Source organism: Brassica napus, chromosome A4 (assembly GCF_020379485.1).
Source record: "Brassica napus cultivar Da-Ae chromosome A4, Da-Ae, whole genome shotgun sequence".
Taxonomy (NCBI): domain Eukaryota; kingdom Viridiplantae; phylum Streptophyta; class Magnoliopsida; order Brassicales; family Brassicaceae; genus Brassica; species Brassica napus.
Window position 1 is genome coordinate 5,456,314 of NC_063437.1, and position 13,837 is coordinate 5,470,150.

Here is a 13,837-nt window from a genome sequence, read left to right on the forward strand (position 1 = left end):
ATGTTAAGGTATAAATTTTATCCTTTATTTTTCTCTCTTAAAAATTCATCACAATTGAAAATAATTATCAATTATCTGACCATTATAAATTTATTGAAATATTTTAAGTATATCTTTGTTTTGGAATTTGAAAAACAAATCAGTAAATATTAAATTAATATTATATTTATAAAAAATAAATAAAAACAACCTAATTTTAATTTTTTGAGCAAAACTTTCCAATTTGCTTTAGAAAATATATAATTTTTTTTTGTTTTCATATTTTATTTAGTTTTCATAATTTTAAGTTTTCTGATTTCTTGTAGTTTTATTTATTAAAATTGTATATTCAACATCATGGTCTTTCACCATTACGTTTGTGTCTAGTCGCTATCTTCTAATCATAATCAACAAACTATACCATCAGTTTATCTTTCGTGAGATCCACAATCTATCCTATGTATCATTAAATCACAGTTGGCCTTTGTATACACCAAACTGTATGTGCAACTATCTAGCCCCTTATCTCTTTAACAACACAATTGTTTATATGACTTCAATTTTCTCTCGTTCCATTCGTTGGTCACTCAAATCCAAACAACTTAAACCTACTCGATCCTTTATGTGTTATTTTAGTTTATGGGATACATTGAAAACTATGTAGACATTAGCCATCCACTTGTACCTTTCATGTTTTCTCTTCCAAACTTTTTTTTTAAAATATTTTGGTCCTATTTTTGGGTTCATCTTTTCATTTTGTATATATTCTTAAAATAAGTATTTTGAACTTTACATTTGAGATATTTTATATGACAAAAAAAATTATTAGTATAATGATTAGTTCTATCGACTGGAAAATATTTTCAACTTTTCTATTATATTATGCTTAAATTAACTTGAAAAAAAAAATCATGCTTTCCTACGTCAATTTCATATTTAAAACCTATTTTAATTAAGATATTTATTTATAAGTCAAAGATGAGGATAACTGACATATCATCACTTTAGTGTCCCTTGTTTAATGTTTGATCTAAGCATGATTTTTTTCACACATATCCCCTTCATTTTGTTAAATTCTAAATGTTTTTATTTAAATTTTTCAGAGAAAAAACTACTAAACTTCATAATCACTGATCTGATATGTACGATTAGTTTTAGTCACTATGGCCGGCAATTAATCCTAAAACTTTGTAAGATCCTACTGACCGCATTCTTCAAACAAAATAGTATAGCTACATGATTTCTGGTAATGTAAAAGCTTACCTTGGCTATATGTTCATATACTGGAAAGTTGGAAACTTGATGAAGCTTTATTCTTCGAGTAAAGTAAACAATGGATCACCCAAAATCTAATAATCATTGTGTCTCCTATGAACAGATTCGTTTTGTTTGTTGAGTGATATAAAAAAATTATACATGAGAAAAATTTGCAGCGCTGCTCATTCACATTTTACATCGATAAATAAAATGATCCAAAATCATTGATTCTACACTTTGATCCCCCGTGTATTGTCAAAACCTTCTTCATCAACTCCAACTTACAATTTTTTTATCTCCTTCGACATCTCAAAGATTGCTCCAATGCCACATATATTTGGTGACCAGAACAACAATTACTTGCAATGAACCTTTCTCTCTCTCATCTAATGGTAAGCGAGGTTGTTGATGATGCATAGAATTGGAAAACCATAACTTCCAACCGAAGCAACCACTTCTTAGTATTCCTCTTCCACCTTATTCTAGTCTCCACACAGTTCCACTGATGGTGTTCTTCAGCTATCTTTAATATACTATATCCTCACTGATACTCTCCCTGTTATACGCAGCTGGAACTATCATGATGAAACATCATGCTTGTGGACATGCGCCACGTGTACAGAGCTTGGGAAGCCCAACATCCCCAGAATGATGAGAGTCAGAAGATTGGTACTTCCCAACAAACATCTTGGTTCTGTTACTTCGGACTTGTTCTTGAGTCCACATCTAAGGATTTTGGATCTGTCAAGTAATCTCTTCAACGGGTTGCTCCCGCACTCTGTTTTCAACGCCATTGAGCTTCAGACAATCTTTCTTGGAATCAAGAATCTTTCTGGTCATTTGCCTCAGATTATCAACATTTTCATTAGTCCAGGTTCTGAATCTGCTAATGCTGTTACAGGAGAATCATCCATTCTCATCGGAGCAGCTTACACGAATCCTTTATTCTTGTCATTCTTTCTCTGCAGAGGCTACTAGAAAATTAGCAAACCAAATGACCAATGCTTCTCAGAAAGATAATATTTGTATTATGAGCTGTCATGATGGCGCTTTGTTAAAAAAGAACGAATAAAAAATATCATCAGAACAAATAGCTGCCAGAAACATTGACCTTCTGATGTAGCGGAAGCTACGATAACACAATGAATCCTATTTAGTCTAAGAATACCTAGGATCAAAGTCTTCTTGATTCGTTGAGAACTCTCAAGTTCTAGCCGTAACAAGGAAATAAAGGGTTTCAAACCTCTATTTTATAAAAATATCAATATTAATAATCTGAAATACAACTCTAGGCATAAGAACCTATTTATATGAAAATCAAATAACCTATAAACTATTAAAAATTATTAAGATAATACCACTAATTAAGATAAACACCCAAATAAATAATAAAGTAAATAAACGTAATATTTGGAATATATCCGAATATTCTCTCTACATCATGCATACATTTAGGTTTTTCTTTATTCTTTTGTGTTAGGACTTATGTCCCTATATATTGTGATCTTTTGGATTTGTGAGAGACAACTTTAGAATTATTGAATTAATAAACTAGAGCTTTGGTGTTAACAAACTCTTGAATCCTTACTTCCGGGCATTCTCTAAGAATTCAACGGCTTTAAGAAGGCTTAAATAGCGGGTATTCTCAGAATTCAACGATATCTTTGCATTATTGGTTACTAGACGGTACTTCCGCTCCGTCAATTGGTATCAGAGACCTTTAATTGCGATTATGCTCGTGATTATCGATATTTGGTTCAATGGCACCTCGTCCTAACGAATGGACACAGATGCAGCAGTTCCTGGAAGACTTTCAGGAAAATTTTCAGGACAACATGCGACGGACACTGGCTGAAGCAATTCAGACCGGAGTTCAAGCCCGAGTGCAAGCAGCCCTCGCTGCCAACGTAGCTAATGCCGCCCCTGCAGCTCCACGACAACAACAAAACCGCAACAATAATCCATTGTTTGATGAGCAAGAAGATGACATCGAAGAAGAAGACAATCCCTTCGGCGATGGACCTCGACAACTTCATCAACGCAATGATCGACCTAACCGGAACTACGACAATCAACGATGGACCTCAGGAATAAAGATAGAGATACCTGAGTATAATGGGGGATCGTCACCAGAGGACCTGCTAGATTGGTTTGTCACGGTCGATGAGTTCATGGAATTCAAAGACGTGCCCGAACTAAAAAGAGTACCGCTAGTTACAACTCGTTTCCGCGGTCATGCCAGCACAGCAGGTTCTAAACCTGGCTCTGATACCAATTGATGGAGCGGAAGTACCGTCTAGTAACCGATAATGCAAAGATATCGTTGAATTCTGAGAATACCCGCTATTTAAGCCTTCTTAAAGCCGTTGAATTCTTAGAGAATGCCCGGAAGTAAGGATTCAAGATTTTGTTAACACCAAAGCTCTAGTTTATTAATTCAATAATTCCAAAGTTGTCTCTCACAAATCCAAGAGATCACAATATATAGGGACATAAGTCCTAACACAAAAGAATAAAGGAAAACCTAAATGTATGCATAAAAGGAAAACATAGATATCTTAGAAAAGGAAATAAGAACACCAAAGCATAACGAGGTTAGGATGTACGCTACATCAGGTCCCCTCCCCTACGAGTGATTCGTCCACGAATCCGGATAGCATGGCGTCATCTGGTTCGAACTTGAAGAGGTGTTTCACATTAAAGACATCGGCCGTATGAATATGAGCAGGAAGACGGAGCTTGTAAGCATTTGCATTAATCTTAGCAATGAATTCGACAGGGCCAATCTTGCGAGGAAGGAGCTTTTTGTAACGACCTGTAGGAAAACGTTCCTTGATCAACACGGCCCAAACATGATCACCAACTTGAAAGTTCACTTCCCGGCGTTTTTTATCCACTTCCCTTTTGTATTTTATCGCAGTGCCAGCCAAATTATCCTGTGCGCGCGTATGAAGATCAGTAATCTCCTCTATAAGCTCGAAGGCTCGTCCATGAAACTCGCCAGGCTGGGGCGTTGTTGCTAATGCCAAAGGATCGCGCGGAACCACCCCATACACAACCTTGAACGGACTATACCCAAGACTCCGATTATGGGCATGGTTATGAGCAAACTCCGCCTGACACAACAGAGTATCCCACGAACGCAAGTTATCACCAACTAAACACCGTAACATATTTCCCAAACTCCGATTAACAACTTCTGTTTGACCGTCTGTATGGGGATGATAGGCAGAACTCATATTCAAACTAGTCTTAAAGAGCTTCCAAAGAGAACGCCAAAAATGACTAATGAAGCGTGAGTCACGGTCTGAGACAATGGAGGTTGGCAAGCCGTGTAAACGGTAAATCTCCCAAAAGAATAATGAAGCCACTTGGACAGCATCCGTCGTTTTTTTGCAAGGAATAAAATGAGTCATCTTGGAGAATCGATCAACGACCACAAAGATGGAATCATGACCACGTTGCGTTCTAGGAAGGCCAAGGACGAAATCCATACTGATATCACTCCAGGGCTGAGTCGGAATAGGCAACGGCAAATAGAGACCGGCATTAGAGACGTGTCCTTTACCCTCCTGACAAGTCGTGCATCGCGCCACGAACCGCTCCACATCTCTGCGCAGGGAAGGCCAGTAGTAGGAGTCGGCGACAAGCTTAAGTGTTCTGTCACGCCCTACATGCCCTTCCTTATGTAACTCCTGGATGATCTGTAGACGTAGACTACAGTCGGGGACGCACAAACGGTTATTGCGAAAGATAAACCCATCAACGAGGGAGTAATCAGAGCGTATCCCATGCGTGAGTTCGATCCAAACCGCGGAGAAAAGGCGTCAGTGGGGTATAACTCAGCGAGGCATTCAAACCCAACGACACTAACTCTCAACGTAGAAACTAATGCATGACGGCGACTTAGGGAATCGGCGACTTTATTGAGTTTGCCCGACGGATGCTTGATCACGAATGTAAACTGCTGTAAATAGGCTGTCCAGGAAGCATGACGTGATGAAATCTTGTCCTGCGTCCCGAGATAGCGAAGCGCCACATGATCAGTAAACAACACAAACTCTTTGTGGGCTAAATAATGTCGCCAGTGTTTGACAGCTTGAACAATTGCATAAAATTTAACGTCATATGTGCTATAACGAGCTCGTGCGCCGGCCATCTTCTCGCTATAATAAGCTACAGGTCGCCCTTGTTGGCTTAACACTGCTCCAATGCCTAGCTTGCTCGCATCACAGTGCAACTCAAAAGGAAGATCAAAATCGGGTAGCACTAGAATGGGAGCCGTCGTAAGCTTAGTCTTGATAAGCTCAAAAGCTTGTGATGCCGCTAAAGACCATGAGAAAGTCGTGTTCTTCATGCAGTCTGTAAGTGGGGCCATGATGGCACTGAAGTTATGCACGAAACGTCGATAGAAGGATGCCAAGCCGTGAAAACTCCGTATTTCTGTGATTGATGTAGGTGTCGGCCAAGAAGCAACTGCGGCTACCTTCTGAGGATCAACACGAAGACCTGTCGCTGAGACTACATAGCCGAGGAACAAGACCTGTGACACGCCAAATTCACACTTATGCGCAGCAATGAAGAGCTTCTCGTGACGTAGAACCAACAAAACGTCCCTGAGATGGCTAAGATGTTCCTGCAACGTGGTGCTGAAGATGAGTATGTCGTCAAAGTATACAACGACGAATTTACCAATAAACGGATGAAGAGCTTGATTCATGACACGCATAAAGGTGCTAGGTGCATTCGATAAGCCGAAAGGCATGACCATCCATTTGAATAATCCTTCTCGCTCTTGAAAGCTGTCTTCCATTCATCACCGGGACGAATGCAAATCTGATGATACCCACTTTTAAGATCCAGTTTTGTAAAGATAGTAGCCTTGCCAATTTGGTCCAAGAGATCATCAAGTCTTGGGATTGGAAACCGGTAACGTGTTGTAATTTTGTTGATGGCACGACTATCAATGCACATACGCCACATTTTATCCTTTTTTGGTTTTAGGAGTGCTGGAACCGCGCAGGGACAAAACTCTCTCGTACGTAGCCTTTGAGCAAAAGTTCCTCGACCTGTCGGCGTAACTCTTCATGCTTTTCAGGGCTCATTCGATAATGAGCTCGGTTTGGTAAAACTGCATTAGGGACCAGATCAATGTGATGCTGGATGTCTCGAAGTGGTGGCAACCCAGCGGGAAGGTCGGGTGGGAAAAGATCTTTAAACTCGTCCATCAATGTTGAGAAAGCTGGAGGAATCGCGGTGGTCTGTTCTGTTTTACTGTCTGTTGCTACCAAAGCAAATATTGGGCACGCCTCTCGTATTTCTTCTTCAAACTGTGATTTGGAGATGATCAGGAGACCTTGCTTCGCTGGAGTTTGCTGCACAGTTTTGGGGCTCACGGCATCTGGTTCTGGGGACGGGAGAAGAGTTATCTTTCGACCCTCAAACATGAAAAAATGTGTATTATGCTTGCCATTATGAATCACCTCGCGGTCATATTGCCATGGCCGACCTAATATGATATGCGAGACATCCATTGTTGCAATATCGCAGTAAAGCGTGAGTAGGGTTCGTTGGGAAACGTGGACCTCCGCGCCCGTTTGCATCCATAGAAGCCGATAAGGGTGAGGGTGGGTTTCAGTTTTGAGGCCAAGTTTTCGGACAGCTTCATCTGATACGACGTTCTCAGAACAACCTGAGTCGATGACAAATCGACAAACTTTGCCTTTGACCATGCAAGTGGAGCTAAACAACGAGGTCCGTTGCCAAGCTTCTGTTGTCTTGGGAGCTAAGCAATTCCGTCTCAACATTAAGAACGTTGCTGTATCTCCTTCGACCTTCTCCTCGTCGACATCATCGAACTCGCCATCCTCTGTATCGTACACTGCGTCGCCTGTGAGTTCCCTTTCATTGGCAAGCAAACCCCGACGAGTCTTGTGAGGGCAAGCTGTCTGAATGTGACCTCGTTCACCACAAGTGAAACATCGCAGGGCGTTAGGTCTAGATGGGCGTGGTTCAACGGCTTCTGCCGCGGTTTCGGTTTGTCGGGCCGTAGAGCGAGAACCTGCTGTGCCGTCATGACTTGTCGAAGGTTTAGGATCCTCTGTATTTATTAGTAAATAATCTGAGGGTAAACACAATTGTATCTCTTGAGTTGCCAGTTACAACACAAAATTTATATAAACAGAATCCCGCAGCCTGATCAAAGGGAAGCTAAAGCAAGTATGGAAAGATCATATATAGCATTTATTCATTCTTCACAAATAATTACGTTCATTATACATGCTAACATTGTAACGCAGCGAAGATCATATTAATAAAGAAAAAGAATACATAAGAGACTCTTGCAGTCGTTGAAGTGGAGAACTTATCTATAATTATCTCTATAATATTATTTGAGAAGTCAGTCTCCTATGTGGCGCTATCACGTTATTTCTCACGATAGTTGATTATACTAATACCCTTAATGAATTAAAAATATTACAATTAAAATACTATTATATTTTTTTTTTATTTAGTTTCCTTTTTAAAATTTTCCAAAAAAACATATGCATATAATAAAAAAAGTAAATTTTTTATAAAGAAAAAAAATGAATTGGAAAACGAAAATAAATGTCTATATAATATGATTTCATAAAAAAAGAAAGTACACAAAATTGTAATATTACATTTAAAAATATTTTTAAATAACATAAAATATACTTTTGAAGTAATAAAATACTTTCTTTATATCTATATTTTCTTAGATGAAAAATATAAATTTTTATATAGTGTGATTTCATTAAAAACAATTTACACAGATAATCTTGATGATATAAAAAAGAAATATTATTTCTTTTAAAACATAATTTTAAACAATACAAAAAAAATTCCAAGTAATAGAAATATTTTATATATCTATCTATTTTCTTAGATGATTACATAAAATAATTAAGTAACATAAACTGATATATTTTAATTGATTAAAAATATTTTATAATTAGTATTATTTAAATTTTTTATTTATTTTTCATATATTTAGTTGACTATAATATCTTTCAATTACAGAAAAAGAATATCGATAAATTATATTTTACTTATATACAACCACAATTTTGTTTACTGCTTATTTTTAAGAGATATTAAAAAAAACTAAAAATAAATTTTAAAAATAATATCGTTTGATCAAATAGTTACAAAATTATTTAATTTGGTAGATATATTATAGTTTATCGTTATTAAAGTTATTTGTTTTCTTAATATTAAATTTACTTTAAAATTTTATGTTTTTATGTTTGTGGAACTTAATAGAAATGTTTTTATGTTTGTGGAACTTAATAGAACCATAATCAAAATACCAAAGAAAATCTAAATTTCTTATTTTTAAGATTATTTAAAATAAATTTCAGTTTCCAATCAAGTAAACAAAGGAAAAAAGTTATTTAGAGTTTATAAAGTATTTAATTATTTTAAATATTGATATGTGTTCATGAGCTTTTAAAAATGTATCAGCTACTTATGCATGTAACTTCATATTGAACATCGCTTTATTTTCTAATATATTTTTTTAAAAACATCAACATATAATTTGATAAATATTATGCAAATATGCATGCACATTTAAATGATAAATGAAATTGATTTGAATTTGAAAGAAAATATGTAACTCGACAAATCCAACTTATATCTAAAATCATAGATTTAACTACAATAAGAATATATAATTTTATAAGAATAGTAATTTATTTTATAAATATAAATCATAGGACAACTCAAAATATATTAAAAATGAAAATAAAATATTAACCAACTGTTCCAATTTAGTTCTTTTGTAAAATTGATATGCATGCGACTTCAAAATATTATTGTTATATTAATTTATGTAGTTTGGAATCAGTAACTTTTTTTATTTCATTCTAAACACAATAGATCTTAAGTTATACATAATATTCATAAGATATATTATATATCTAAGACAACAACCACCTAAATGAAAATAAGAAATTAATCAAAATTTTAATATATAGAATAAAAAATATCATAGTTGAATTTAGAGATGCAATCCAATTCACCCAAATGATAACTAAATGGACTATAAAAACAACAAAACCAATTAGATATAACATAAATAAAATCATATGTATAGTTAAAGTAATATAATATTATTAATATAAATGATACATACAAATTAATTTAAAACTAAAAGAAATAACAATCAAGTATTATAATACATTTACTTTAGAAATATTTATTCCCGTGCATGAGCACGGAAAACTCACCTAGTAGTAGCATTGATAAGCTTGGAGATTCCAATCTTTAATGAGGTTTGAATCCCTTTGATATCTGGTGTGGACGACAATCTCAGGATTAGAAACTATCTCCAGAAGAGGTTAAATAAGATATTGAAAACTAAAGTTTGATAAATCTGAGTTTCTAGGTCGTCATATGTTACAAAACTACAATGATCATGAGTTTAAAGAATGGAATAACCTTAGCTTCTAGGAGAAGCACATCTATACACATCAACTTGCCACCGCGTACGGTTCTTGCTTTCCAGAAGCTGAGAAGACACACCTCCAGCCTTCAAATCAGAGAGAAAGACAGATGAGGCAGCCATTATCATAAAATAAATTTCTTTCGATATTAGGAACTGTGAGGATGATGCTCAAAGGGATGAATACTAACATTTTTATAGGTGAAAATCACCACCTGATAGATGTGTAAGGTTCATTGAATTCGAGATGGTAGTGGCCTAGTGGGCATGGGAGTTAAGTTCTAGTTAATGATGCTCAATGAATGCAGCTTGTAACGTTTCGGAAGGTGAAACATCAAATCTGAAACGATATGAACAGACTCTGACGGGAAGATTACTGACAAAGTCATACGCCATCTCAGATCCGCCATTTTTGATATACAGAATCAGAACTTTGAAGATCCGATTAACCCTAAAAATGTTAATTAGGAAGAAGATTAAGGCGAGACGGGCTCCTTCATGTTTGGATTTCGGCCCATTATATATAGATTCGCCAAGCCCATTAATGAAACACAAAGCAAACGGTTTTTTAAATGATCATGCCACGTGTCACCTCCATAGTTCACTATTTGATGACGTGTCTCTCTAAAAGAGAGACAAAATCTTCTTTATAGTATTAGATTAGATGTACTCAATTTATTAAATATATAATATAAACAATCAATTTATAGAAATAATACATAGCATAGCATGAGGAAGAGTTTGGTTCATACCATAACACATGACTACATGAGCATAACATATGAGCATACCATAACACATGAGCATAAAATATGAGCAGAGGATGATAACGCGGAGGAGGAGAAAGAGAAGGAGCAAGAGGAGAAGGAGGAAGAGGAAGTGGAGGAATAAGAAAAGAAAGAAGAAGAAAAGTCTTTGTACTATACTATATTTTAGCATGGATTAGTATACTTATCATTTATAAGATTTGCTAAAAATGTGGTTATTTTCTACATCCAATCAGAGCGGAGCTATTTGATACTAAGGGGCGTCAAATGACACCATAATTTTGATTTCTTTTTACTAGGGTCGTGTCCGTGCTTCGCATGGAATATTGTTTTATTGTTGTTAAGTATGATTTTTTGGATGATGTAATTATGTGGTTGATTGTCTATATTTGTTAAGAGCATTATTTTTTTATTGTGTTATGTAGTAGTAGGTGATATGCTAATATATTATGTGTTTGTTTTCAATAATGTGTTGTCGTGTGTATAGTAGTACTTGTTAGTGGTGAAGTGAGACTCTGATGTAAATCATATTGAATTTCAAATAGTTTGTATCTAAGTTGTTGATTCTAAATTTAAAGGTTTCAGGGTCAAAATTATATTTTATTTTTTCATATATTTGAAAATTATTCTTTGAACATGTTTTTTCTCTCTTCCTATATCTTGACCTGAAGCCATCGCCATCTATATATTTTGTTTACCTTTCCGGTGTGCGGTGCATCTCACCATCACCGGAAAAAAAATCACCTCATGCTCTTGTTCTTCCTCGCCTTCTTCTCCTTTGAGATTATTTGGTATTTGTTGTAGATCGGGTTTATGAGTTCCCAGTTGTGCAGTTGTTTCTCATAGCGCTGTAGGATGTTCCGATCAATATTGGCTGCTCCTTTTCTTCCTTAGATTTTAGCTGATGTTAGGAACTGCATCTCCTTGGGTTGGGTCAGAGTTTTGTCGTCTTTGATGTTGTGTTCTTGGTCATTGGCTTTCTGTCGATACTCTGTTCGTCTTGGTTTTCAAGATATTGTTTTTGGTGATCTGACTTCTATGTTATCTTTCATAGCTTGAGGAAGGCTCCACAGTTTGCTGATTTCGTTTCGTCTCCCCTTCCCTCTCTGTTTGCTCATCTTGTTGCAACTTTCATCGTTGCTTGCGTCTCAAGTGGCTCTCCCTTTTTATAGTTAATTTTACTTTATGATTTTTATTAAATAATTTCTTGTACTTGTAGGATTTTATAATTTGTTTTTACATTTTTTAGTTAATATTTTCTTTTACAATTTCCGTTCTTTATTATCTTTAAAAACGAAAATTATATGTTTTTAAACAAAAAAAAACTACTTGCAAATAACTTTTTACACTTATTTACTTGTTTAGGATTTAAAAAAAATTACTATTCAATAATTTTAACAATATATAATTGTAAAATACTATGTAATAGTAATATAATAGACACGTGTAACAATCTTTTAAAATTTAATGACACATATTATCTTTAAAAACGAAAATTTTATTTTAAAAAAAAAATACTTTCAAATAACGTTTACAGTTATTTACTTCTTTAGGATTAAAAAATAAAAATTATTATTCAAGAATTTTAACAATATATAATTGTAAAAGACTATGTAATAGTAATATAATAGACACATGTCACAATTTAAAAATATTTAATGACACATGTCGCGATTATGTTAATTAGCAACTTTGAAGAACCAAAATAGATAGATAGATAGATAGATAGATAGATAGATAGATAGATAGATAGATAGATAGATAGATAGATAGATAGATAGATAGATAGATAGATAGATAGATAGATAGATAGATAGATAGATAGATAGATAGATAGATAGATAGATAGATAGATAGATAGATAGATAGATAGATAGATAGATAGATAGATAGATAGATAGATAGATAGATAGATAGATAGATAGATAGATAGATAGATAGATAGATAGATAGATAGATAGATAGATAGATAGATAGATAGATAGATAGATAGATAGATAGATAGATAGATAGATAGATAGATAGATAGATAGATAGATAGATAGATAGATAGATAGATAGATAGATAGATAGATAGATAGATAGATAGATAGATAGATAGATAGATAGATAGATAGATAGATAGATAGATAGATAGATAGATAGATAGATAGATAGATAGATAGATAGATAGATAGATAGATAGATAGATAGATAGATAGATAGATAGATAGATAGATAGATAGATAGATAGATAGATAGATAGATAGATAGATAGATAGATAGATAGATAGATAGATAGATAGATAGATATTCATAAAACGACACATATTTATATGTTTGACACATGTAAAAATTCCGCTAGATCTGCCACTGCATCAATAGGTAATATTTTTGAAAAACAATTTTGCATTGGATCTAAACAAAATGAAGATGAGGAGAAAAGATGTGAGCAAAACCAAAAGGAAGATGACTGAGAAAGAGTAAAAGAAGGTGGAGAAAGATGATGAAAAAGAGAAGAAAACCATATAACATACTATATCATATCATTAAAATAGGATATTATATAATATTAGTAATATATACTATGACCAATTATATCTATCTAATATATTATAAGAGGAGTACACAATAAAAATACTCCTTAGTTTGGTAAGTGATTTACACTCCAATACTACTGGTATATTTAATGAACTATTTTAGGTTTCCTTTGTCTTTTAAGATTAATAAATGTATGTCATAAATCTATTTTAAACAGAAAAAATGTCTAAAGCTTAAAATTCACTCCACAAAATATTCCAAATATCAAGGACAGTCCAAAGATAAAGTATCCCTACTTTATTGCTGTCAAATTAACTAAAAAATAATTCAAAATTTTGTATACAAAATATATTCTTGACTAAACATAGAGTAGATAAACAATTAAGTATTAGAAAACCTAAAATAAAAATGAAAAATGAGATTATTTTCATATATGTACTATAACATATAAAAATAATGCCAATTTTTTCAAATAAAATAGTTAATAGAATATTTGAAACTCAAATATTCCTTCTATTACAAAATCATAATATAAAATCTTAACTAACCAAATATGATATAATCTAAAATATTTTAAACTAATGTGGAATGTTTTATCGTAAAATATTTTATAAATTAATTTTTTTTTAATTAATGTGAAATATTTTGTCTTAAAAATAGCATCCAATACCTAACTATTTATTCCTAAGATCTAAAAATGTTTAAAACACATGTAAATAATAAATTAACATCACCAACTGAAACATTATTAAAATAATTTTTTTTTATAAATATGTATTTTAGGCATATTTAAATTATTGATTCTATTGGAAATAAAATATAACAAGACAAATATATAAAATTG

The 13,837-nt window shown here is 33.6% G+C and overlaps 1 protein-coding gene across 1 annotated transcript; it reads right to left on the reverse strand.

The window, feature by feature from the left end:
* Positions 1–3,848: 3,848 nt before the first annotated feature.
* Positions 3,849–6,049, reverse strand: LOC106448142. Its single transcript, XM_013890066.2, has 2 exons — positions 5,049–6,049; positions 3,849–4,953 (listed from the first exon to the last, which is right to left on the reverse strand). Exons 1-2 carry the CDS (start codon positions 6,047–6,049, stop codon positions 3,849–3,851), a joined length of 2,106 nt encoding a protein of 701 aa, XP_013745520.2.
* Positions 6,050–13,837: the final 7,788 nt, after the last annotated feature.

Bases quoted from the DNA above. Each gene is read 5' to 3' on its own strand.
- LOC106448142 (XM_013890066.2), bottom strand. From the start codon at position 6,049: ATGGAAGACAGCTTTCAAGAGCGAGAAGGATTATTCAAATGGATGGTC. The intron at 4,954-5,048 runs GTTTGGATCGAA...CCCCGACTGTAG, and splicing joins ACTGACGCCTTTTCTCCGCG to TCTACGTCTACAGATCATCC.